Here is a 23,947-nt window from a genome sequence, read left to right as displayed (position 1 = left end):
CTATTTATGTGTGATGCTCCCTATTTATCTCGGGTATTTATGGATTTCTAATAAAGCTCTGATGGAGACGAGCGGCTCCCACGCAGTCCAGCCTTGGGGTGGGGAAGGGGTTTTATTTACAGGGGGCCAGGGGGGGTCACTGGAAGTCGCTGGCATCGATGTGGAGCGGGGGGAGGTCGGCAGCGCCAGTGAAGAGGGATTTGACAATGGGCACAGTTGTGTCCTCGGGCTGCGGCAGGAATGGGTCGTGGGGGTCCAAGAGCACGGTGCTGCCTGCAGGACAGGGAGGGGTCAGTGCCAAGGGGACACCCCTGTCCCCTCCGCGGCCCCGACACTCACCCTCCAGCTCGGAGTCCAGCCCTTGCAGCCCCCCGGCCGTGGTCTCTGGCATGTTGGGCATCAGCTCTGCCACTTCCAGTGTCCCCAGTGTCCCCGAGCTCAGCTCCTGCTCAGTCAGCAACTGCAGGAACTCCGGCACGTCTGGGCTCCCAGGCTTCTGGTCCAGGTCCCCCAGCCCCAGCAGCATCCTCTGCGCCTCAGGGCCCAGCAGCATCCCGGCATCCCCAGGCACTGGCTGCAGCATCCCCGCATCCCCTGGTCCCACCTGCAGCATCCCCGCGCCCCCGGATCCCACCTGCAGCATCCCCGCATCCCCAGGCACTGGCTGCAGCATCCCCGCATCCCCTGGTCCCACCTGCAGCATCCCCGCGCCCCCGGATCCCACCTGCAGCATCCCCGCATCCCCAGGCACTGGCTGCAGCATCCCCGCATCCCCTGGTCCCACCTGCAGCATCCCTGCATCCCCAGGCACCAGCTGCAGCATCCCCGCGTCCCCAGGTCCCACCTGCAGCATCCCCTGGCCCGAGGTGACCAGCTGCAGCACCACCTGCGGGTCCAGCTCCCCAATCCCCGGCTGCAGCAGCTCCGAGCCCCCCGAGCCCCCCTGCAGCAGCTGCGGTGGCTCCAAGCCTCGGGGTCCCGGCTGCAGCGTCCCCAGCCCCGCAGGCTGCATCGACGCTGGGCTCGCAGCCGTCACCAGCACCGTCCCTGCGCTCGAGGGCTGCGGCAGCCCTAGATTCCCAGACGTGACCTGCGGTGTCCCCAGGCCGCGGGGTTGCGGTGTCCCCAGGCCATGGGGCTGCAGCTGCAGCGTCTCCAGGTTTTCCGTGGCAGCCACCAAATCCTCTTCCGTTTGCCAGGATTCATTCGCCTGCCTGCAGGGAGAAACTTGGGGTCTAGAGCAGCTCAGGGGACACAAGGCTGTGAGGTAGAAGGTTCCACCTTCCCATACTCCACATAGCGACCGAGGCGTCCCCCACCTCACCTGGAGGACACGCGGATGAGACGCCGGTTCAGGTATTTCTTCTGCTCCGTCAGGTTCCCTGGGGAGGGAGAGGAGAGGTCAGAGAGGGTGGTGGGTGCTCTCTCCGTGCCGTGCCGTGCCGTACCATCCTGCCGCTGGCTGTAGTAGGGCCCGAAAGCCTCGTCGCGAGGGGTGTCGGGGTACAGGAACCGGAGCGGGTTCTCGGGGATGTTCTCCTCCACCAGCAGCTGGTAGTCGCGGATGATATCGGGCAGCGCCAGGGATGCCAGCTCGGCCGCGGTGTAGGGAACCACCGCCCGGAAAGCCGGGGGCCCTGGGGGGGTGAGGGTTAGCGGGGGTCCGCAGCCAGGCTCGAGGCCAGGGTGAGGGGCTGCACCCGCAGGGCAGGAGCGCTCACTCACCGCTCTCGGGGTGCTCCACCCAGGTGCAGGTGACCCCCCCGAGGATGCTCTCGCTGAATCGGATCAGGAACGTCCCTGTCCGCTTTCCCTTCAGCAGCTTCTTCTCTTTTTTCCGGCTCACGAAGCCCAGGATGAGGCTGGGGGAGGCAGCGTCAGCCCCTGAGGCTCCCGGTGCCCCCCCAACCCCGCAACCAGGGGCTCCCCAATCCTGCTCGTACCCATCCTTCCAGAGCTGCTTGAGGTGCTCCTGGAGCAGCCCCAGGATCCCATCCAGCCAGGCCCAGAAGGAGAAGCCGGAGGCGCCGTCCTGCGGGAGAGGTGGGACAGGGGGGACCCAGGGGGACATTGGGGACGAGACCCCAAGGGGGATGGGGCCACAGAGGAGGATAAAGGGGGACAGGACCACATAGGGGACAGGAGGGAGGGGGTGACCGAGGGGGACAGGGAGAACAAGGGGACATTGGGGACAAGGGAGAATGGGGAAACGGAGAGGACGGAGCCACAAGGGGGATGGGGCTACAGAGAAGGACAGGGGGGGACTGGAGGGATGGGGTGACTGAAGGGGACAGGAGGAACAGGGGGGACATTGGGGACAGGGGAAAATAGGGGGACAGAGAGGATGGGGCCACAAAGAAGGACAAGGGGGGATAGGACCACATAGGGGACAGGAGGGATGGGGTGACCAAAGGGGACAGGAGGGATGGGGTGACTGAGGTGACGGGGCCATGGTGGGGGACAGACAGGAATGGGGAGAAAGGGGGCCAGGGCCACAGGGGGGACAGAAGGGGACAGTGGGATGGGGGTACAGAGAGGGGCACGGGGCACTGACCCATGGGGAACAGGGGGACGTCAGGACCACGGTGGGGACAAGAGGGGGCACGAAGCTGGGGGAGGCAGAGGAGATGGGGACATAGGGGGACAGTGGGAGGGGGCCATGGGGCTGTGGCAGGTCCAGCACCGCTCACCTTGGAGAACTTGTTCCAGGCCAGGGTGCTCTCCGGAGACGGCTTCGAGCCTGGAGGCGAGAGCAGGGCGAGGAGGGTGGCACGGCCCCCGTCCTGGCCCTGGGGGGCTCGGTGGGGGGGAGTTGGGGGGGCTCAGGGCTGGTGCCCAGACTCACCAAAGAGCTTCTCGGCCAGCATGAGGAGGTGCTCCTCGCTCAGGCCCCGCTCGGCCACGCTCTCGAACTGCCAGCTCAGAACCTCGCTCAGCCGGGACCAGGGAGCCGGGGGCGGCGAGGAGAAAAAATGCTGCTCCTGTGGGATACGGGGTGAGCGGGGACTGGGAGCAGGGGACGAGGACCAAGGGATGGGGACAGGACAGGAACCAGGGATGCAAGTGGCACCAGGGGATGGGATAGGGAGCATGAGACACGAACCAGGGGACAACGGGGCTGCGATAAGGACCATGGGACGGTGATGGGACACGGGCTCGGGGATGGGGATAGAGCTGGGACATGGGACAGGGTGAGGAACAGGGCACTGGGGAGGACTGGGAACCTGGGACAGGGGACAGGGAAGACCAAGCAAGGAGCAGGAACAGGGATGGGACCAAAGCAGTGGGAGATGGGGCACGAAATATCAGGCTTGGGGACAGAGGGGGTGGCCTGGGGCTGGGTGGTTGGGGGTTTTGCTCGCCTTAGGGTCGCTGCTGAGCATGTTGAACCAGAGGATGGAGGCCCAGGCGCTGGAGAGCTGGTTGTTGTTGGAGATGATGACAAAGGGCAGCGTGGACGTCTGGGGGGACAGTGATGGTCAAGCTGGCAGCCCCCCAGGCCTCCCCCAGCCCCCTCAGCTCCCTCCCCAGCCCCCCAGGGCCTCCCCCAGACCCCTCAGCTCCCCCCAGCCCCACCTCCAGCTCCAGCTCCAGCCCGCGGTAGCTGTAGGCCAGCGTGAAGGTGATGAGGTGCAGCTCCTCCGTCACGGCCAGGGGACCCTGCGCAGAGGTGGCACTGTGGGCACCACGGGGCATTGGCCAAGCCTGCCCCTAAATGCTCCCCAGCCCCACACCAACCTCACCGGCACCTTTGCTGCCCTTGCCCGTCCGGCTGTCCTTCTGCTCCTTCAGCGTCTGTGGGGCAGGAATCAGAGAATCACCAGGTTGGAAAAGACCCCCAGGATCATTGAGTCCAACCATTCCCATCAATCACTAACCCATGGCCCTCAGCACCTCGTCCACCCGGCCCTTAAACCCCTCCAGGGAAGGGGACTCAACCCCCACCCTGGGCAGCCTCGGACAGGGACCAATGACCTTTTCTGTGAAAATTCTTTTCCTGATGTCCAGCCTGACCCTCCCCTGGTGGAGCTTGAGGCCATTCCCTCTCGTCCTGTCCCCTGGCCCTTGGGAGAAGAGCCCAGCTCCCTCCTCTCCACAACCTCCTTTCAGGGAGTTGCAGAGAGCAATGAGGTCTCCCCTCAGCCTCCTCTTCTCCAGCCTAAACCCCCCCAGCTCTCTCAGCCGCTCCTCTTCTTCTCCAGCCCCCTCCCCAGCTTCCTTGCTCTTCTCTGGACTCGCTCCAGAGCCTCAACATCCTTCTTGTGGGGAGGGGCCCACAACTGACCCCAGGATTCGAGGAGCGGTCCAGCCTGGAGCAGAGTCACCCCCTCCCTCACACCACGGAGCCCCAGGGGTCCCTACCAGGTACTGGAAGTCGCAGATGAGCCCTTCCCGGGCATTATGATTATCCCCTGCCTCGAGCGTTTTGCTGTTTGACGTCAGGATATTGAACCTGCGAAACCTGGGGGGCAGAGCGAGGACGCGGGTGGAGGGCCAGGACCCCCAAGGGGACCCCCCGCCTGCCGCACCCAGCGCTCGCCCAGCTCTCACCCTTTAATCTTGGGGGGCTCCCTGCAAGAGATAAGGGGGAGTCAGAGGGAGGGGGGTCCTGGGACCCCCGCGGCCGCACAAGAGGGTCCCATCCCGGGGGGTCCCAACCTGTCGATGTGGATCTTGGCCTCCATGTGGTGGTTGAGGTCGTGGAGGCAGACGAGCAGGCGGGCGCGCACCGAGAACTTGCTGCCCGTGCGCAGAACCAGAGGGCGCTTGCTGGCGTTGGGCATGCTGGGCTGCTGCTCCACCACGAAGGCCCTGGGGCAGCAGGAGAGGCTCAGGGTATAGAATCATAGAATCACCAGGTTGGAAGAGACCCACTGGATCATCGAGTCCAACCATTCCCATCAATCACTAACCCATGGCCCTCAGCACCTCGTCCACCCGGCCCTTCAACCCCTCCAGGGAAGGGGACTCAACCCCCTCCCTGGGCAGCCTCTGCCACTGCCCAATGACCCTTTCCAGGAAAATTTTTTTCCTGATGTTGAGCCTGACCCTCCCCTGGTGGAGCTTTAGGCCATTCCCTCTCGTCCTGTCCCCTGTCCCTGGGGAGAAGAGCCCAGCTCCCTCCTCTCCACAACCTCCTCTCAGGGAGTTGCAGAGAGCAATGAGGTCTCCCCTCAGCCTCCTCTTCTCCAGCCTAAACCCCCCCAGCTCTCTCAGCCGCTCCTCTTCTTCTCCAGCCCCCTCCCCAGCTTCCTTGCTCTTCTCTGGACTCGCTCCAGAGCCTCAACATCCTTCTTGTGCTGAGGAGCCCACGACCGAACACTGGGTAGCCCTGTCCGTGCCCCCCAGCATCCCCCATAACGCCTCTTCCCACCTCTGCAGCAGGAACACGAGCTGCTCCTTCAGCCTCCGCTCCAGCAGCGGGGTCTCAGCCTTCAGCGGGTCCCTCTCGTACGTCAGCTGCACCCTCAGCTCCCCCAGCACCCGCAGCAGCTGCAGCAGCTGGAAAAGCCCCTGGCCCAGCTCGGTGAACCTGTGGGCGCCATGGGGCTGAGCAGGAGCTGGGGGCATCCCCGCGGAGCCCTCTCCCGTCCCCATCCTACCACGTCTCCAGCGGGCGCAGGCGGGTGTCGCCGGGGGCCCCCATGCACGCGCGCTGCTGCCGCTCTCGCCAAGCCTCCAGCTCCTGCAGCAGGAAATCCCGCAGGGTCTCGCTGCGCCCCAAAAGCTGCTGCAGCTGGGCCAGCACCTCCTGGGGAGAAAAACCCACGTTCTGAGCAAACGAGGGGAGCGGCCGCGGACACCCCCTCCCATCCCCTCAAAGCCAAACCCTGAGCTCTCCGCACCCGCCGCTGCCGGTCCAGGACCTGCAGCCTGGCCTGGAGCGCTTGCATCTGCCGCGTGTATTCGGGGTCACTCGTCCTCTCCTCACCTATGGGAAATGGGGGTGAGGGTTAGGGGGGAGTTTAGGGGGTGCAGGGGAGCACCGTCCCGCACCTCCCACCGGGGTGAGCAGGATAGAGGCTTACCTGGCAGGTAGTGCACCTTGTAGCAGAAATCAAAGGCGTCCTGCTGCTCCTCCAGGTGTCGGAAAGCGCGTTCAGCCTCCTACAGACAGAGAGGGGTGAGGGGGGGGGCAGCCCCGGGGGTCCCGGGGGGGGCTCAGGAGGTGCCGTTACCTGCAGAGCCGTGCGGAACTCGGCCAAGCGCTGCTGGATCTGCTGCTCCCGGTTGCTCTGCGGGTTGCTCTCCGCGGCCGGGCTGGGTGCCGGGGTGGCCTGCGGAGACACCGAGGGTGAAGCAGCGGCCGTGGGGTGATGGGGGGGGGCTTAGATGGGAGGGGGGGACACCCCGCTTTACCTGCCCCCCCGCCTGCCCCTGGCGCAGGATGCGGCGCTCCTCCTGCAGCAGGTTGGCTACCAGGTTGGCAAACTCCTCCGGGCGCTCCTGGAACGTGGCCTGCGGAGGGACCGAGGGTCAGTGGGGCACAGGGAGGACCCCCAAATCCCCCCCCCCCCACTTCAAGTCCCGGTGCCTTTACCTGCAGATCACGGCGAGCCTTGCGCAGGTTGTGCTTGAGCATGAAATCCTCGTCGCCCAGCCCGGGGCTGCCCAGGTGCTCGCCCAGCAGCGCCAACAAGGAGTGGAAAAGCATCCGAGCGGCCGAGGAGGAGAGCGGCTCGGCCGCTTGGCGCCTGCGGCACCGCGGGCTCAGCACCAACCAGCCGCCGTGACCCCCCCCACCCCAGTGCCTCAACCCCCACCCCCTTCCCCCCCCCAGTTACCAGTTCTGGTCCTCGATCCAGGCGGCGAGGCACTGCCGGACCACCATGGGCAGCGCGGCGTCGGCGTAGAGCCGGTGCACCTGCTCCAGGTACGCGTTGGCCAAGCCCTGCACCTCCTGCCACTGCGCCATGCTGGGGAAAGGGGGGGGCAAGGGGGTCCCCAACAGCTCCCTGACCCCCCCCCAACACGCCCGGCCACGGCACCACCGGAGAGGGGGGTGAAACCGGTGCCCGCGCGGCCGGCCACGCAGCCCGGTGCAGCCCCATGTACCTGCCCGCAGCACCCAGGGGCTCTGGCTCAGCCCCAGTGGCCACTGGAGGGTCTCGGGTTGCCCCTGGCTCTGGTTCAGCCCCAGTGATCCCTGGGTGGCCCCTGGATGCTCTGGCTCAGCCCTGGTGGCCACTGGATGGTCTCTGGTTGCCCCCGGGTGCCCTGGCTCTAGCTCAGCCCCAGTGGCCACTGGAGGGTCTCTGGTTGCCCCTGGCTCTGGCTCAGCCCCAGTGGCCACTGGATGGCCCCTGGTTGCCCTTGGCTCTGGCCCAGCCCCACTGATCCCTGGGTGGCCCTTGGATGCTCTGGCTCAGCCCTAGTGGCCACTGGATGGTCTCTGGTTGCCCCTGGGTGCCCTGGCTCTGGCTCAGCTCCAGTGGCCTCTGGATGGCCCCTGGTTGCCCCTGGCTCTAGCTCAGCTCCGGTGGCCACTGGATGGCCCCTGGTTGCCCCTGGTGCTGACTCAGCCCCGGTGATCCCTGGGTAGCCCCTGGGTGCTCTGGCTCAGCCCTGGTGGCCCCTGGACAGTCTCCAGTTGCCCCTGGCTCTGGCTCAGCTCTGGTAGCCCCTACACAGTCTCTCGTTGCCTCTGGCTCAGCCCCAGTGATCCCTGGGTGGCCTCTAGTTGCCTCTGGCTCTTGTTCAGCCCCTGTGATCCCTGGGTGGCCCCTGGCTGTCCCGGCTCAGCCCTGGTGGCCACAGGACGGTCTCTGGTTCCCCCTGGCTCTGACTCAGCTCCAGTGGCCACTGGACAGTCTCTGGTTGCCCCTGGTTCTGGCTCAACCCTGGTAGCCCCTGGACGGCCTCTGGTTGCCCTGGCTCTGGCGATCCCTGGCTCCCCTTGGCTCTAGCTCAGCCCTGGTGGTCCCTACACAGTCTCTGGTTGCCTCTGGCTCAGCCCTGGTGGCCCCTGGTTCCCTCTGGCTCTAACTCAGCCCTGGTGGCCCCTACACAGTCTCTGGTTGCCCCTACACAGTGTCTGGTTGCCCCCGGCTCTGGCTCAGCCCCAGCGATCCCTGGTGGCCCCTGGTTCCCTCTGGCTCTGGCTCAGCCCTGGTGGCCCCTACACAGTCTCTGGTGGCCCCTGGCTCTGGCTCAGCCCCAGCGATCCCTGGTGGCCCCTGGGTGGCCCCTGGTTCCCCTTGGCTCTAGCTCAGCCCTGGTGGCCCCTAGACAGTCTCTGGTTGCCTCTGGCTCAGCCCTGGTGGCCCCTGGTTCCCTCTGGCTCTGGCTCAGCCCTGGTGGCCCCTACACAGTCTCTGGTTGCCCCTGGCTCTGGCTCAGCCCGTGATCCCTGGTGGCCCCTGGATCCCTCTTGCTCTGGCTCAGGCTCAGGCCCCCCCGCCCCTGCCCCCCGGGAAACCCCCAAAGGGACCCTCGAGGCGACACCCCAACCGGTACCGAACGCCCCCTCCCACCCCCCCCCCCCCCCCCGCCCACCCCCGGGTCCCACCTCGGCGGCTCCGGGCGCGGGGCAGGAAACCGCGGAGGCCCCGCCCCCTCCCGGCCCCGCGCGGCGATTGGCGGAGCCCGGGGCGGAGGCCCCGCCCCCTCGGCCAGAGGAGAGCCTCGCGGCCACGCCCTCTTCCTAGAAATGACGTCACGAAAGGGGCGGGGTCAGAGATAGCGAGATCGCACGAGGGGGCGTGGTCATAGATGAAAGGGGCGTGGCCACAGCTGTAAGGGCGCGGATACAGGGCGGGAGGGGGCGTGGCTATATGAGAAGGGGGCGTGGTCAATGGAAAGGGGGCGGGGCCATAAGGGAACCGGGCAGGGCGATAGCGCCTGGGGGACAAGGACAGACGAGATAGGGGGACAGGGGGATGAGGACAGGGGGACAGAGACAGCCTGTGGGGATAAGGGACAGAAGCCATGGGGATAAGGGCAGGGGGACAGGGGGATGAGGACAGGGTGACAAGGACAGAGGGACAGAGACAGCCTGTGGGGACAGGGACAGAGCGACAGCCCCTGGGGGCAAGGGGGTGAGGACAGGGGGACAGAGACAGCCTGTGGGGATAGGGACAGGGACAGGGGGACAGGGACAGAGTGACAGCCCATGCGGGCAAGCGGGTGAGGACACGGGACAGAGATAGCCTGTGGGGATAGGGACAGGGAGAAGGGGACAGGGACAGGCCATGAGGACAGGGCAGTGGGGACCGGGACAAGGGGGAAGAGCCATGGGGATGAGGACGGGGGACAGGACAGAGACAGGGGACAGGAGTAGAGGGACAGGGCCAATCTGAGAGGAGAGAGCCGTGATGATAAGTGGATAAGGGGACAGGGTGAGCTCATGGGAACAGGGCCGGGCACAGGGACATGGCTGTGGCCTTGGGAACAGAGACAGGCCCTGGGGAAAAGCAACGGGGATGGGGACAGGCCCTGGGGTCATGGGGATGGGGACACCCTGTGGGGACAGGCCATGGGGTCACGGGGATGGGGAGAGCCTGTGGGGACAGGCCATGGGGATGGGGAGAGCCTGTGGGGACAGGCCATGGGGATGGGGACACCCTGTGGGGACAGGCCATGGGGATGGGGACAGCCTGTGGGGACAGGCCATGGGGTCGGGGACAGCCTGTGGGGACAGGCCATGGGGTCACGGGGATGGGGAGAGCCTGTGGGGACAGGCCATGGGGTCATGGGGATGGGGACACCCTGTGGGGACAGGCCCTGGGGTCACAGGGATGGGGATACCCGATGGAGACAGGCCATGGGGCCATGGGGATGGGGACAGCCTGTAGGGACAGGCCATGGGATCATGGGGATGGGGACAGCCTGTGGGGACAGGCCCTGGCGTCACAGGGATGGGGCCAGGCTGGGGCTGGGCCCAGTGGCCACCACGTGCCTCGGGCCCGGCCCAAGGTCACGGTGGCCCAGGCCGGGGCGTCCTGGCACGGATGGCGACAGGGACACCGAGCCAGGCGGCGGCACCACCTTTATTCAGACGACGAGCACGGGGCCGCTGTAGGCGGTGGGCGCCGTCGGGGGGGCCCCGTCCGAGGTGAAGTACCCGATGAGCGCCCGCACGCCTGCCTTGAGCCCCGGCTGCAGCCCCAGCTGCACCCCCAGGGCCACGGGGCCGCCGGCCGCCCCCACCACGGCCGCCAGGCCGGCGTAGCCCAGCTCCTCGGCCGCCTCCAGCGCCCGCGCGGAAGCCAGGGCCTCGCAGCCCTGGAAGGCGTAGTAGATGCTGGTGCCCAGGTTGTAGAAGGCGCTGACGCCCGGCACCCACGCCAACACGCCGTGAGCCTTCTGCTCCCCGGGCCGCTCGCAGACATCGCCATCCTCCCTCCGGCGCCGCGCGCCACGGCGCCACGGGGCGCTGGGGGCCGAGCCCCCCGCCAGGCTGAGGAGCAGCGGCAGAGCCTGGGGGGCAGCCGGGGCGCCCCGCAGACGCGCCAGCCCCCGCAGCACCGAGGCGGCCGCCGGCGGCCCCAGCTCCCGCGCCAACGCCAACACCTCCTCCTCGGCTTGGGGCGCGCAGGAGGCCCCGCGCAGCGCCAGGGCCAGGGCAGCGCGGGCCAGGGCGCGGGGCGGCGGGGGGAGCCGAGCGAAGCCGGGGAGGGAGTCGGGGCGCAGGGCTCGGCACGGGATCCCGCGCGGCGGTTGCGCTGGCGGGGGCATCAACTCCGCCAGCTCCGCCAGCAGCGCCCGCGCCGCCGCCCGCTCGTCGGCTCCCGGGAAGGCGCTGCCAGGCGCGGCGAGGAAGAGGAGCGGGAGGAAGAGCAGAGCCCAGCGCATGGTGGTGGCTCCGGGACGGCCTGTGGAGATGGGAGAAGGGATAGAGCCCCCCGTCAGCCCCCCACGACGCAGCCCCCCCCCACCCCAGCCCCCTGGCTCACCCGCTCGCCGCTGGCTCCTGCGCTGGAGGCTGCGGCTGCTGCCCCCGTGGCTCCTTTATAGCCAGCGCTATCAGGGGTTGCGACACGCAGGGCTTGGCCCCCACAGCGGACACAGCCCAGTGCTGCAATCCTTTATTTGGTCTCTTTCCACATTTCAAAGAAGGTGGGGAAAACAAAAAAAAAACCAACGGCAGCGGGGAAAAAAGGGAGGTTGGGGTAAAACCAGGGCAACGGAGACGGGAAAGGACAAGGGGGAGCCGCCCTCGCTTTCGCAGCACCCTTCGAAACAGCTTTAAAACCTGAAATTAAAAATAAAAAGAGCCCAGAGGCTGGGCGGGGCAGGAGGAGCCCCTCAATCGTCTTCGTCCTCCTCATCCTCCTCCACACGTCGGACACGTTTGCGCCTCCCGAGCGGCTGCGGGTCCTCGTCCTCGTCCTGCGGGGCTGCAGGGTCCAGCTCGGTGCCTGGGGGCAGAAAAAGGGGTGAGGGGGCTGAGCCCTGCCCCAACCCGGGTGTGAGGTGACCCCCTGCTCCTCCCTCAAACACCAGAGGGACCCAGCAGTGCCCCGTGCCCACCTTGGAGCCCATGCAGCTCCCCAGGAGGGTGCAGAACCCACCTGAGCTCCCATCCTCGTCCTCGCCGTCGAGCTCTCGAGGCCTCTTGGTGCCTGCAGCCGGGCTGGGGACGGGGACAGGCTCCTCGCTGCAGGAGAGGGGACAGGGGGTGGCACCGCTCAGCCCCGCAGCGGGAGAACTGAGGGGTGCAGAGCCCACGCCAAGGGGAGAGGACCCCGTTCTCACCTCTCCGAGTCCGATTCCAGCCCTGCCGGTGGCTGCTCTGCTGCTGGGCACAAGAGGAGAGGTTCCACATCAGCCTGGTATGGTTCGGGGCCAGCCCCATAGCTGGGGGTCCCAGCCCCAACCCCCTCACCTGGATCGGGGTCCTGGGGGCACCTCAGTGGCTCCGGCAGCCCCCGGGGAGACGCCGAGAGGTCGGGGCCGCGGTGAGCGATGGAGGCAGCCGCGCGGCGCAGCTGCTGCGGGGTGAGGGCAGCCGGGATGCGCCAGAAGGATTCCTGGGGAGAGAAGGGAGAGGCTGCAGGACCAGGGAGGGAGCGAGGGGATGGGGAGCAGGACAGGGAGCTCACCTGCTCGCTGGCCGGAGGCCGCAGCCCCAGCTGGCGCAGCAGGGCCTGGAAGCGCCGGTTCTCCATGGCGTCCTCGTTCTCCTCCGAGAGCGGCACCAGCGGCACCGGGTGGGAGACGCCTAGGGAGCAGCGGCAGCTCAGCGGTGTCACCTCGGCACCACCAGCCTGGCACTGCCACCCCGGCACCGCTACCTCAGTGCCTGCTCACAGCCCGCTCACCATCCTCCTCGCGGTCACTCGCCGTCCGCCGCAGACAATTCTCCAGCCAGCGCAGGGGCCCGGCCAGGCCTGGGGACAGGACAGGGCGAGACCGGCCACGAACCCAGAGAATCATAGAAGCACCAGGTTGGAAGTGACCCCCAGGATCATCGAGTCCAACCATTCCCATCAATCACTAACCCATGGCCCTCAGCACCTCGTCCACCCGGCCCTTAAACCCCTCCAGGGAAGGGGACTCAACCCCCTCCCTGGGCAGCCTCGGACACTGCCCAATCACCCTTTCCATGAAAAACTTTTTCCTAGTAGACAGCCTGACCCTCCCCTGGTGGAGCTTGAGGCCATTCCCTCTCGTCCTGTCCCCTGGCCCTTGGGAGAAGAGCCCAGCTCCCTCCTCTCCACAACCTCCTCTCAGGGAGTTGCAGAGAGCAATGAGGTCTCCCCTCAGCCTCCTCTTCTCCAGCCTAAACCCCCCCCAGCTCTCTCAGCCGCTCCTCTTCTTCTCCAGCCCCCTCCCCAGCTCCGTTCTCTTCTCTGGACTCGCTCCAGAGCCTCAACATCCTTCTTGTGGGGAGGGCCCAGAACTGACCCCAGGATTCGAGGAGCGGTCTCCCCAGGGCCGAGGCCAGAGGGAGAAGAACCTCCCTGGCCCTGCTGGCCACGCCGGGTCTGATCCAAGCCAAGATGCCCTTGGCCTTCTTGGCCCCCTGGGCCCCTGTTGGCTCCTGTTCAACCAACACCCCCAGGTCCTTCTCCTCCAGGCACTTTCCAGCCAGACTTCTCCTAGGCTGGAGCTGCTCAGGGTTGTTGTGCCCCAAGTGCAGGACCCGGCCTTTGGCCTCGTTAACCCTCCTGCCGTTGGTCTCAGCCCATGGATCCAGCCTGTTCAGATCCCTTTGGAGCCTCCCGACCCTCCAGCACATCCAGCTTCCACCCAGCTTAGTGCCATCCGCAAAGAGCCAAACCCAACTGGGGGCTCAGAGCTCCTGCCTCACCTTCTTGATGCAGGTGATGCGCCAGCCCCTGCCCAGCTCCTTCCTCGGGCTCCCAGTGCTCCTCGGTGGGGCCTTCATCCAACTCATCATCCTCCTCTTCCTCCTCGCTGTCCCCGTCCTCTGCTGAGCTGTCCTGGGCTGGTGCTGCTGGAGCACCCATCGCACCCTACAGGACGAGGGGTCACGTAGGTGCTGGGCCAGCACTCGCGGGGCTCAATTCGAGACCCCCCTGGCCCCCCCGTACCGCTGGGGCGCCCTGGCTCTTCCTCCGGCGCTTCTTATACAGCTCCTTGCGCTCCGACACCAGCCCCAGCGCCAGCAGCTTCTCCACCACACGAGCCCGCGAGCGCCGCGCCGTCAGGTGCTTCATGATGTTTCCGAGGACGTCTGGGGGGAGAGGGGTGATGTGGGGCTCAGGGCGGGTGTTTGGGGTACCACGGGGTTGTGGGGTTGAGGGATGTTTGGGGGTTTGGGGTACTAAAGGGATGAGGAATGAGGAGGTCCTTGGGGATTTGAGGTGGTGTGGGGCTCTGGGAGGGGTTTTGGGGTTGAGGGATGGTCTAGGGTACTGAGGGGATGGGGAACGAGGGGGTTCAGGAGATCCTTAGGGATTTGGGGTGGTGTAACCCCCCATTTTACCCCAGCCCCGCTCACCCTCCGAGTCCTGGAATTCCTCGAAGAGCCTCCTCAGCTCCTCCTCCTGCTCCTCCGTCCACAGCACGATGCGGGTGCCCTTTCTGGGTGACACACGGCATCACTCGCTCCTGCTGCCTCGACTCGGGGGGCTCCAGGGTTGGGGGGGGGGGGGGATTCTGGGGGGGGGTCTCGCACCCACCTTTCCCGCGGGAAGTCCCTGGCGCTGCTCGCCAGCCCCAGTCGCACCAGCTGCTTCACCACCTGCCGCCGCGTCCGCCCCGAGAGATGCGTGAGGATGGCAGCGATGACGTCCTCGCCTGCGGGAAGGGGGAGGCTGTAGGGATTGAGCCCCCCGACACCCCCCTTGGGGGTCCCGCTAACCCCTCCCCTGGGACAGCGGGTACCTTCCACCTCCTTGTACTTCCAGTAGAGCTCCCGCAGCTCCTGCTCCTCCTGCGGGGTCCAGGGAGGTGCCCGGCTCCTCGTAGCCCTGGGTAGAGAGGAGAGGACGTGAAGGGGGAGAAAGGGAGGGTGGCAGCCCCCTCCCCAGCCTCACTCACCCCTCGCCCTCGCGGAGCGAGACGTAGCCCTCGGTCATCTCGCGGACGGCTGTTGGGTTTTTCCAGAAGAGCAGCTCCACGAAGGCTTTTTTGTTGGTGGCCGCCAGCGTGAAGAACTTCCCCAGGATGAACTTGGCCAAGGCCACCAGCTCCTGCGGATTGAGGGAGGGAGAGTGGGGCTGGGGGCTGCCACACCGGACCCTTCCCTGGGAATCAATGAATCCTGAGACCAATGGGATGAGGTTTAACGAGGCCAAAGGCCGGGTCCTCCCCTTGGGGCACAACAACCCTGAGCAGCTCCAGCCTAGGAGAAGTCTGGCTGGAAAGTGCCTGGAGGAGAAGGACCTGGGGGGGTTGGTTGAACAGGAGCCAGCAGGGGCCCAGGGGGCCAAGAAGGCCAAGGGCATCTTGGCTTGGATCAGACCCGGCGTGGCCAGCAGGGCCAGGGAGGTTCTTCTCCCTCTGGCCTCGGCCCTGGGGAGACCGCTCCTCGAATCCTGGAGTCAGTTCTGGGCCCCTCAGCACAAGAAGGATGTTGAGGCTCTGGAGCGAGTCCAGAGAAGAGCAAGGAAGCTGGGGAGGGGGCTGGAAAAGAAGAGGAGCGGCTGAGAGAGCTGGGGGGGTTTAGCCTGGAGAAGAGGAGGCTGAGGGGAGACCTCATTGCTCTCTGCAACTCCCTGAGAGGAGGTTGTGGAGAGGAGGGAGCTGGGCTCTTCTCCCAAGGGACAGGGGACAGGACGAGAGGGAATGGCCTCAAGCTCCACCAGGGGAGGGTCGGGCTGGACATCTGGAGAAAATTTTTCAGGGAAAGGGTCACTGGGCCCTGTCCGAGGCTGCCCAGGGAGGGGGTTGAGTCCCCTTCCCTGGAGGGGTTTAAGGGCCGGGTGGACGAGGTGCTGAGGGACGTGGGTTAGTGATTGATGGGGATGGTTGGACTCAATGATCCGGTGGGTCTCTTCCAACCTGGTGATTCTATGAATACCAGGTTGGAGTGGGGCCCCGTCTGACCTGGTGGGCGCCGGCAGCGGGGTCGTTGAGGAGTCGGTGGAAGAGGGAGAAGAGGGAGAGCTGGAAGAGCAGGGCCTCCATGTGCAGGTCGCGGGCCAGGCGGTGCAGCAGGCGTGCGGCGCAGTGGTTGGTGCGGGGGCTGTTCCGGGCGTACCCTCGCAGCAGCAGCACCAGCGCTCGCACCACAGGGGCGCAGGCGAACCTGGGGGCAGCACCGGAGAGGGTGAGTGGAGCCACCGTGGCGAGGGGGTCCCCCCAAACGCCCTGTCCCCCCGTCCCCTCTCACCGTTTCAGGTAGTCGAGGAAGTTGAATTCCTTCTCCGACACCTGCACGGTCTCTTGTTCTTCTTCCTCCTCCTCTTCTTCCTCCTCCTCTGGCTCTTCAGCCTCAGGGGGTGTGTTCTCTGTGATGGGGACCATGCTGAGGGCTCGGAGCCCCCAGACCAGACCCCCCACCCCGTTCCCGGTTGCGGGGACTCACGGGGCAGGGGAGCCAAGAGGATCTCCCGCAGCAGCTGGATCTCCTCAGGTGGCCCCGCATCCAGAGGTCCGAACACGTCCCCTTCGGGCCAGACATCCCTGGGGAGAGAGAGGGAGAGGCTGACACTGCGTCCTGCATCCCTGCACGGTTCTGCGATGGGATTCAGCTCTGGGATGGGAATCGCGGTGCTGGTACCTGGCAGAGCGGAGCAGCCGCAGGGCTCGGGGCGCCTGCGCCTCCCGCAAGCAGCTCTGGATGTGCCGCAGAGCCTCGGCGCGCTGCTCCTCCACCGGCGTCTCCGAGGCGGCGTCGAAAGGCACCACATCCTCGGGGAGAGGCACCTCGCCCTACGACAGAACAACATCACTCCGCACCCTAACGAAGGGCTCCACGCCCTAACGAGGCTGGATCCTTCCCCTTACCTGCAGGCAGGCCTGGAGCTGCGGGACCAACCCTACCCACAGCTCCTCCAGCTCCTCAGCGCTGGGTGGCTGCGGGGTGACTCCTGCAGGTGCCCGTGGCTTCTTCTTTCTCCGCACACGCTTGCTCTGGGGAGTGAAAACGGGGTTCGGGGGGGCTGCCCGACCTCCCCCAGGGTTCTCCCTGCAAGGGTAGCCGCAGCTCACCTGCACCACGAGCCCCGCGCGGCCCCGGCAGAAGCGTTCCAGCATGCGGAGGAAAAGATGAGCCGTCTCCACCAGGTCCCGCAGGAAGCTGCGCGGCTGCTTGGTCTCATCGAACTTGCGGAAGAGGGCGAGGAAGAGCTCCCGGTATTCCATCAGGTAGAAGATGTTGCCTGGGGAGGAAAGGGGTTAGTCCAGGAAGGGGGTCAGATCCCTGCAGGGAGAGGTGGTGGGACAGACGGACTCACTCTTGATGACCTGGCTGCTGTCGCGCACAGCCTGCTCGGGGGACTGGTCCATCGCCTGCACCGTCCGCAGCAGCTCCTGGTACGCCTTGAGCGCCAGATGCATTCTGGGGACAGCAGCAGCAGGGTAGAACCCCACCCCGGGGGAGTCCCAGGCACCTTGGAGGGGTCCCAAGCACCCAGAGGAGATCCCAAAAATTATAGAATCACCAGGTTGGAAAAGACCCCCAGGATCATCGAGTCCAACCATTCCCATCAATCACTAACCCATGTCCCTCAGCACCTCATCCACCTGTCCCTGAAGCCCCTCCAGGGAAGGGGACTCAACCCTCTCCCTGGGCAGCCTCTGCCAGGGACCAATGACACTTTCTGTGAAATATTTTCTCCAGATGTCCAGTCTGACCCTCCCCTGGTGGAGCTTGAGGCCATTCCCTCTCGTCCTGTCCCCTGTCCCTTGGGAGAAGAGCCCAGCTCTCTCCTCTCCACAACCTCCTCTCAGGGAGTTGCAGAGAGCAATGAGGTCTCCCCTCAGCCTCCTCTTCTCCAGCCTAAACCCCCCCAGCTCTCTCAGCCGCTCCTCTTCTTCTCCAGCCCCCTCACCAGCTTCGTTGCTCTTCTCTGGACTCGCTCCAGAGCCTCAACATCCTTCTTGTGGGGAGGGCCCAGAACTGACCCCAGGATTCGAGGAGCGGTCTCACCAGTGCTGAGTACAAGCACCCAGAGGAGAACCCAAGCCCCAAGAGGAGAACCCAAGCCCCTACCTGCGGGCCCAGGTTGCCGCTTCCTTCTTGTCCATCAGCGCCATCTCGTAGTAGTTGGTGAGGTTCTGCTCGATGAAGTGGAAGGCGCGGACACCCACCGTCTCGGACACCAGCTCCGGGCGGAAGCCGCGGCGGCGGTTGAAGGCCATGAAGAAGGCGGCGGCCCACAGGTAGTAGGTCTCATCGTGCTGCTGCGCCTTCTCCCGCACCAGCTGGTCCTGCGGGCACGGGATCAGTGGGGTCCCACAACTCGGGGAGGGGGGTCCCAAAGCCCCATCCCTCACCTTGACCAGCAGCATCAAGCGGTTGTAGCAGCCCTCCAGAAATTCTTGGCAGAAGTGGCTCAGGAAGAGCCGGACGTTGCGAGCAGAGCGACGCGGGGGCTCGGTCTCGGGCGCAACCTGGCGCCGGCGCGGCACTCGCCGCAGCTCTTTACCCAGGTCGTGGCTGTAGTTTTTAAGCTGCAGGGATCAAGCGTGGAGCAGATGGAGCCGTGTCCCCGCATCACCCCCTGCTTTGCCCTCGCCACCACCCCCACCATAGAATCATGGAATCACCAGGTTGGAAAAGACCCCCAGGATCATCGAGTCCAACCATTCCCATCAATCACTAACCCATGTCCCTCAGCACCTCGTCCACCTGCCCCTTAAACCCCTCCAGGGAAGGGGACTCAACCCCCTCCCTGGACACCCTGTTCCAGTGCCAAATGACCCTTTCCATGAAAAATTTTTTCCTAATGTTCAGCCTGACCCTTCCCTGGTGGAGCTTGAGGCCATTCCCTCTCAAAATTCCTATCAAATTTCTATCCAAATTCCTATCAAATACTAAACCATGTCCCTCAGCGCTCACGTTGTGCAGCCCTTTGTGGAAGACGACGTCCCGGTCCCCGATCGCCTTCAGGCCCTGCAGGACGTAGGAGCCACCGAAGCGCGAGTGCCTGGGGCAGGGGACATGGACTGAGCAGTGTTGTCTGTGCCATGGGGGTCCCAGCTTGGCTGGGAGGGTCCCGGCCCCTCACCTGGACGTTCGCTGCAGCGCTCGAGCTCTCTTCTCCGCCAGCTCCCGCTGCCGCAAGGTCTCCAGCTCCTGCGTGTCCTCCCCGTGCTCGGCAGCTGCCGGCCCCTGCCCCAGCGCCGCCAGCTCCTCCGGGTTCTGCAGGCAGCGCCGTCAGCACCGCGGTGGGTTCCGAGGGGGTCCCGGTGACCATCGCTCCCCAACCTCGGCTCACCTGGTCGCGGAACATAAGGGAGATGATCTCCAGGACGTGCAGGGCCCACTGCTGCTCCGCCTGGGCGCTGGCCAGGAACTTGAGCAGGTCGTCCATCCCGCTGACGTGCAGAGCCCACAGCACCCGGTCGTGCACGCTGGCATCGCCGTCCACACCCTGCGAGAAACAGCGAGAGGGTCAGCAGGCAGGAATTTGCGGAGGACACTGAGCTGGGGGGAAGCTGGATCTGCTGGAGGGTCGGGAGGCTCCAAAGGGATCAGAACAGGCTGGATCCATGGGCTGAGACCAACGGCAGGAGGTTTAACGAGGCCAAATGCCGCGTCCTGCACTTGGGGCACAACAACCCTGAGCAGCTCCAGCCTAGGAGAAGTCTGGCTGGAAAGTGCCTGGAGGAGAAGGACCTGGGGGTGTTGGTTGAACAGGAGCCAGCAGGGGCCCAGGGGGCCAAGAAGGCCAAGGGCATCTTGGCTTGGATCAGACACGGCGGGGCCAGCAGGGCCAGGGAGGTTCTTCTCCCTCTGGCCTCGGCCCTGGGGAGACCGCTCCTCGAATCCTGGGGTCAGTTCTGGGCTCCTCCCCACAAGAAGGATGTTGAGGCTCTGGAGTGAGTCCAGAGAAGAGCAAGGAAGGTGGTGAGGGGGCTGGAGAAGAAGAGGAGCGGCTGAGAGAGCTGGGGGGGTTTAGGCTGGAGAAGAGGAGGCTGAGGGGAGACCTCATTGCTCTCTGCAACTCCCTGAGAGGAGGTTGTGGAGAGGAGGGAGCTGGGCTCTTCTGCCAAGGGACAGGGGACAGGACGAGAGGGAATGGCCTCAAGCTCCACCAGGGGAGGGTCAGGCTGGACATTAGGAAAAGCTTTTTCCCGGAAAGGGTGATTGGTCCCTGTCCGAGGCTGCCCAGGGAGGGGGTTGAGTCCCCTTCCCTGGAGGGGTTTAAGGGCCGGGTGGACGAGGCGCTGAGGGCCATGGGTTAGTGATTGATGGGAATGGTTGGACTTGATGATCCTGTGGGTCTTTTCCAACCTGGTGATTCTGTGATTGGGGTCCCTGGGGAGCAATCACAGCCCCAAAGCTACCGGGTACGCGGGCAAGGGTCCCATCCGGTACCTGCTCCTCCGCGGGGTCTGCGGGGACATGGAGCACATTGCGCACCAGCAGCAGGATCCTTTCGATGAGCAGCGTGTCCTCCTCCTGCCGCTGTTCCCAGTCCTGGGACGACGGAGCCGTCAGAGCTCCCCATGCAGCCCCCAGCCCCGCTCGGCACGACCGAACCCCACTGACACGGCGCTCACCAGCTTCAGGAGGTCGTAGAGCTTCTCGCTCAGCACCCCAAAAACTTTCTCGCTGGCGAAAGCCTGTAGAAACCCTGCGTGAGGCTGGGGGGGTCCCGGCAGTGCCCCCCTTGCCCAGGGACCTCTCGCTGGACAGACTCACCTCCTTGTAGGCCTGGAGGTAGGAAAGGACCTGGAGAAAGTGGTGCCGGGAGGTGGCATCTGATGGCACTTTGCCGAAGCAGAGCAGAGCCGGCTGTGTCAGGTTCACCATCAACCTGGACAGGAGGGCAGGGGGCGTGGGACGGCTGCCCTAGAGACCCCCCCACAGCCCCTGTCCCCCATATCTGGGGCACGGGACCCCCAACCGGCCCCCAGGGCTGCCCGCTGCCCCCAGGATCCCTGCACAGACCCTAGTGCTGCCCCCAAAACCCAAAGCTGGGACCACCTGCCCCCTATACCCAGAGCTGGGACCCCCCATGCTGCCACCCATACCCAGAGCTGGGACCCCTGGCTCTGCCCCCTCCCCATGTGTGAGACCCCCGTGCTGTCCCTGCACCCAGGACCCCTGGGGCTGCTCCCGTACCTGGAACTGGGACCCCGGAAGGTGCTGCCCCCATACCCAGAGCCAGGACCCCCATTCTAACCCCCATACCCAGAACTGGGACCCCTGGTGCTACCCTGTCCCCCTGTGTGAGACCCCTGGTGCTGTTCCTGCACCTGGAACTGGGACCCCCAAATGTGCTGCCCCCATACCCAGAGCCAGGACCCCATTCTAAACCCCAAACCCAGAACTGGGACCCCTGGCTCTGCCCCCTCCCCATATGTGAGACCCCCGTGCTGTCCCTGCACTCAGGACCCCTGGGGCTGCTCCTGTACCTGGAACTGGGACCCCGGAACGTGCTGCCCCCATACCCAGAGCCAGGACCCCCATTCTAAACCCCAAGCCCAGAACTGGGACCCCTCTGCTGCCCCCATTCTGGGGACCCCCGTGCTGTCCCTGCACCCAGGACCCCTAGAGCTGCTCCTGTACTTGGAACTGGGACCCCCAAATGTGCTGCCCCCATACCCAGAGCCAGGACCCCCACTCTAACCCCCATACCCAGAACTGGGACCCCTGGTGCTGCCCTGTCCCCCTGTGTGAGACCCCTGGGGCTGCTCCTTTACCTAGAACTGGGACCCCCATACCTAGAACTGGGACCCCCGAACGTGCTGACCCTGCACCCACAGCCGAGACCCCCATTCTCCCCCCCATATCCAAAACTTGGGACCCCTGTGCTGCCCCCACACCCAGAGCTGGGACCCCTGGCTCTGCCCCCTCCCCATGTGTGAGACCCCCGTGCTGTCCCTGCACTCAGGACCCCTGGGGCTGCTCCTGTACCTGGAACTGGGACCCCCGAACGTGCAGCCCCCATACCCAGAGCCAGGACCCCCATTCTAAACCCCAAGCCCAGAACTGGGACCCCTCTGCTGCCCCCATTCTGGGGACCTCCGTGCTGTCCCTGCGCCCAGAACCCCTGGTGCTGCTCCTGTACCTGGAACTGGGACCCCAGAATGTGCTGCCCCCATACCCAGAGCCAAGACCCCCATTCTAAGCCCCAAACCCAGAAGTGGGACCCCTAGTGTTGCCCTGTCCCCCTGTGTGAGACCCCTGGGGCTGCTCCTGTACCTAGAACTGGGACTCCCGTACCTGGAACTGGGACCCCCAAACGTGCTGACCCTGCACCCACAGCCGAGACCCCCATTCTCCCCCCCATATCCAAAACTTGGGACCCCTGTGCTGCCCCCATACCCAGAGCTGGGACCCCTGGCTCTGCCCCCTCCCCATGTGTGAGACCCCCGTGCTGTCCCTGCACCCAGGACCCCTGGGGCTGCTCCTATACCTGGAACCGGGACCCCTGAACGTGCTGCCCCCATACCCAGAGCCAGGACCCCCATTCTAACCCCCATACACAGAACTGGGACCCCTGGTGCTGCCCTGTCCCCCTGTGAGACCCCTGGTGCTGCTCCTGTACCTAGAACTGGGACTCCCGTACCTGGAACTGGGACCCCCGAACGTGCTGACCCTGCACCCACAGCCGAGACCCCCATTCTCCCCCCCATACCCAGAACTGGGACCCCTCTGCTGCCCCCAATCTGGGGACCCCCGTGCTGTCCCTGCACCCAGGACCCCTGGGGCTGCTCCTGTACCTGGAATTGGGACCCCGGAACATGCTGCTCCCCTATCCAGAGCCAGGACCCCCACGTCGCCCCCCGGTACCCACAACCAGGACCCCCGTGTTGCCCCCCCCAGACCTGAGGACGGCGTCGCAGAGCCCCCTGTCCTGGGGGTGCTGCACCAGGAGGGGCAGGAGGTCGTTCTGCAGGATCTGCGCCGCTCCCAGCTGCTGCCGCACGTCCCGCGTCTCGTCCTCGTGCCGCAGGTACCGGATCAGGTCCTTGACGCTCTCTGGGGGGGGACCGGGAACCGTCACCCCCGGTTCCATCGCCCCTCCCTCCCCTCACCCCCCCCCACCCCCCCCCCAACCACGTACCTAAGCAGTCGGGTTCACGGTGATAAACGTCACCTTCCAGGTAGCCCAAAGCGCTGCAGGTAGCCAGCAGCTCGCAGTTCATCATGTACCAGTCCATGCAGCGGCCACCGGCACCGGCAACCGGGGAGCCTCTGCCGGAGCCACCGGCATCAGCACCCTCCATCCCGGCACCGGGGTAACCCCAGCCTCCCTCCCCGGCCCCTCCCGGGCACCCGGGGCTGCGGGAACCGGGTGGGGACCGGCGAGGATGCCCCTTCCCGGGGAGCCCCCCCCACCTCCACCCGGTACCGGACTATCTCGAGCCCCGGTTCCCGCAGTCCCTGATCCCGGTTCCCCTCCCACCCAGCCCCCTCCTTGGCCCCGGTTCCCGCACGCCCGGTCCCAGCACAGCCCCCGATCCCGGACACACCCTTAGCCCCGGTTCCCGGTCCCCTCGGTCCAGGGCCTCCCCGAGCCCCGGTTCCCGGTCCCTCCGGTCCAGGGCCCCCCCGAGCCCCGTTCCCCGGTCCCCTCGGTCCCGGCCCCCCCCGAGCCCCGTTCCCCGGTCCCCTCGGTCTCGGCCCCCCCCACCGAGCCCCGGTTCCCGGTCCCCTCGGTCCAGGGCCCCCCCAAGCCCCGGTTCCCGGTCCCCTCGGTCCAGGGCCCCCCCGAGCCCCGGTTCCCGGTCCCCTCGGTCCAGGGCCTCTCCGAGCCCCGGTTCCCGGTCCCCTCGGTCCAGGGCCCCTCCGAGCCCCGGTTCCCGGTCCCGGCCCCGCCCCGAGCCCCGTTCCCCGCTCACCGGCCCCGTCTCCGCTCCCTCGCGGCCCCGGTGCTGGGGGGGGGGGGGGTGTCCTTACACAACCGCCCCAGTTCCCGCGGTTCGCCGAGGGCCCGCCCCCCACCTTCAACCGGCTACGTCCCCACCAGGCCTGCAGTGGGGCCCACCCCTTCTCCCGCTCCCCGCACAACCTCCACCTCCCCGGCCCCCGCAACCCCCGCTCTGCCTCGGTCTTTCCGCCGGTTCAGCCGCTCCCCAAGCCCCGTGGCGCCGCGGGGTGAGGGGGCCCGCCGGTTGATAGCCGCGCCGTAGAGCCGAAGCGGCGCGGTGTTGCCCTTTTAAGAGAGGGCGGGGCTTCCCCCTCGCGGGAGCCGGGGCCTCCCGGAAGCGCCCGCGCGGCTCCTTCCGGTGTCCCCCAGTTCTATGTCCGGTCCCTCCCGGTCCCCTCCCGGTTCCCCCGGTTCCTCACGGTGCCCACGGCGGTTACCAAAATAAAAGAGCAGGTTTAATGCACCGAACACAGAGCTCCCGCCGCGGCGGGCGGGGCGGCCCCCGCCGGTCCCCGGGGCCGGGGTCCCCGGTATCGGGGTTC

General features: G+C 66.3%; 2 protein-coding genes across 6 annotated transcripts; both read right to left on the bottom strand.

Moving 5' to 3' along the window:
• Positions 1-63: 63 nt before the first annotated feature.
• STAT2 (signal transducer and activator of transcription 2) lies at positions 64-8,556 on the bottom strand. Of its 3 annotated transcripts, XM_069879631.1 has the most exons (24): positions 8,510-8,556; positions 6,786-6,917; positions 6,542-6,695; positions 6,361-6,459; positions 6,180-6,278; positions 6,030-6,108; positions 5,847-5,932; positions 5,604-5,752; positions 5,375-5,533; positions 4,660-4,812; positions 4,552-4,572; positions 4,363-4,462; positions 3,739-3,795; positions 3,577-3,660; positions 3,363-3,461; positions 2,846-2,981; positions 2,691-2,740; positions 1,944-2,032; positions 1,726-1,862; positions 1,449-1,637; positions 1,325-1,382; positions 635-1,214; positions 340-604; positions 64-273 (listed from the first exon to the last, which is right to left on the bottom strand). In XM_069879631.1, the coding sequence occupies exons 2-24, from the start codon at positions 6,914-6,916 to the stop codon at positions 137-139; spliced, it is 3,111 nt and encodes a 1,036-aa protein (XP_069735732.1). In that variant the 5' UTR covers position 6,917; positions 8,510-8,556; the 3' UTR covers positions 64-136. The 3 variants fall into 3 exon arrangements, with proteins under 3 accessions (XP_069735732.1, XP_069735730.1, XP_069735731.1); XM_069879629.1 differs by having other exon boundaries at positions 340-1,214; XM_069879630.1 differs by lacking the exon at positions 8,510-8,556 and adding an exon at positions 7,057-7,448 and having other exon boundaries at positions 340-1,214.
• Positions 8,557-9,990: 1,434 nt separating this feature from the next.
• TIMELESS (timeless circadian regulator) lies at positions 9,991-23,460 on the bottom strand. 3 transcript variants are annotated; one of them, XM_069879643.1, is made up of 30 exons: positions 23,377-23,460; positions 22,599-22,729; positions 22,360-22,513; positions 20,228-20,342; positions 20,086-20,148; positions 19,901-20,002; positions 18,798-18,953; positions 18,588-18,721; positions 18,419-18,506; positions 17,854-18,030; positions 17,570-17,787; positions 16,812-16,915; positions 16,567-16,736; positions 16,363-16,488; positions 16,136-16,287; positions 15,941-16,038; positions 15,746-15,863; positions 15,460-15,661; positions 14,452-14,603; positions 14,296-14,381; positions 14,091-14,208; positions 13,910-13,992; positions 13,500-13,642; positions 13,256-13,421; positions 12,264-12,332; positions 12,045-12,163; positions 11,828-11,972; positions 11,698-11,737; positions 11,514-11,599; positions 9,991-10,814 (listed from the first exon to the last, which is right to left on the bottom strand). In XM_069879643.1, the coding sequence occupies exons 2-30, from the start codon at positions 22,693-22,695 to the stop codon at positions 9,994-9,996; spliced, it is 4,302 nt and encodes a 1,433-aa protein (XP_069735744.1). In that variant the 5' UTR covers positions 22,696-22,729; positions 23,377-23,460; the 3' UTR covers positions 9,991-9,993. The 3 variants fall into 3 exon arrangements, with proteins under 3 accessions (XP_069735744.1, XP_069735742.1, XP_069735743.1); XM_069879641.1 differs by lacking the exon at positions 9,991-10,814 and adding an exon at positions 11,010-11,360 and having other exon boundaries at positions 11,698-11,740; XM_069879642.1 differs by lacking the exon at positions 9,991-10,814 and adding an exon at positions 11,010-11,360.
• Positions 23,461-23,947: the final 487 nt, after the last annotated feature.

Source organism: Phaenicophaeus curvirostris, chromosome 38, assembly GCF_032191515.1.
Source record: "Phaenicophaeus curvirostris isolate KB17595 chromosome 38, BPBGC_Pcur_1.0, whole genome shotgun sequence".
Classification (NCBI taxonomy): domain Eukaryota; kingdom Metazoa; phylum Chordata; class Aves; order Cuculiformes; family Cuculidae; genus Phaenicophaeus; species Phaenicophaeus curvirostris.
This window is presented reverse-complemented; position numbering and strand designations above follow the sequence as displayed.

What these genes read in the sequence shown, in the direction of transcription:
- STAT2 (XM_069879629.1), bottom strand. Translation starts at nt 6,916, where the DNA reads ATGGCGCAGTGGCAGGAGGTGCAGGGCTTGGCCAACGCGTACCTGGAG. An exon ending in CTCGTGTTCCTGCTGCAGAG is followed by an intron (nt 4,813 to 5,374) that starts GTGGGAAGAGGC and finishes CTGCTGCCCCAG; the next exon opens with GGCCTTCGTGGTGGAGCAGC. An exon ending in GGTGGAGCACCCCGAGAGCG is followed by an intron (nt 1,638 to 1,725) that starts GTGAGTGAGCGC and finishes TCACCCCCCCAG; the next exon opens with GGCCCCCGGCTTTCCGGGCG.
- TIMELESS (XM_069879643.1), bottom strand. Translation starts at nt 22,695, where the DNA reads ATGGACTGGTACATGATGAACTGCGAGCTGCTGGCTACCTGCAGCGCT. An exon ending in CTCTGCGACGCCGTCCTCAG is followed by an intron (nt 20,343 to 22,359) that starts GTCTGGGGGGGG and finishes CCTCCTGTCCAG; the next exon opens with GTTGATGGTGAACCTGACAC. An exon ending in AGGGACTTCCCGCGGGAAAG is followed by an intron (nt 13,993 to 14,090) that starts GTGGGTGCGAGA and finishes TGTGTCACCCAG; the next exon opens with AAAGGGCACCCGCATCGTGC.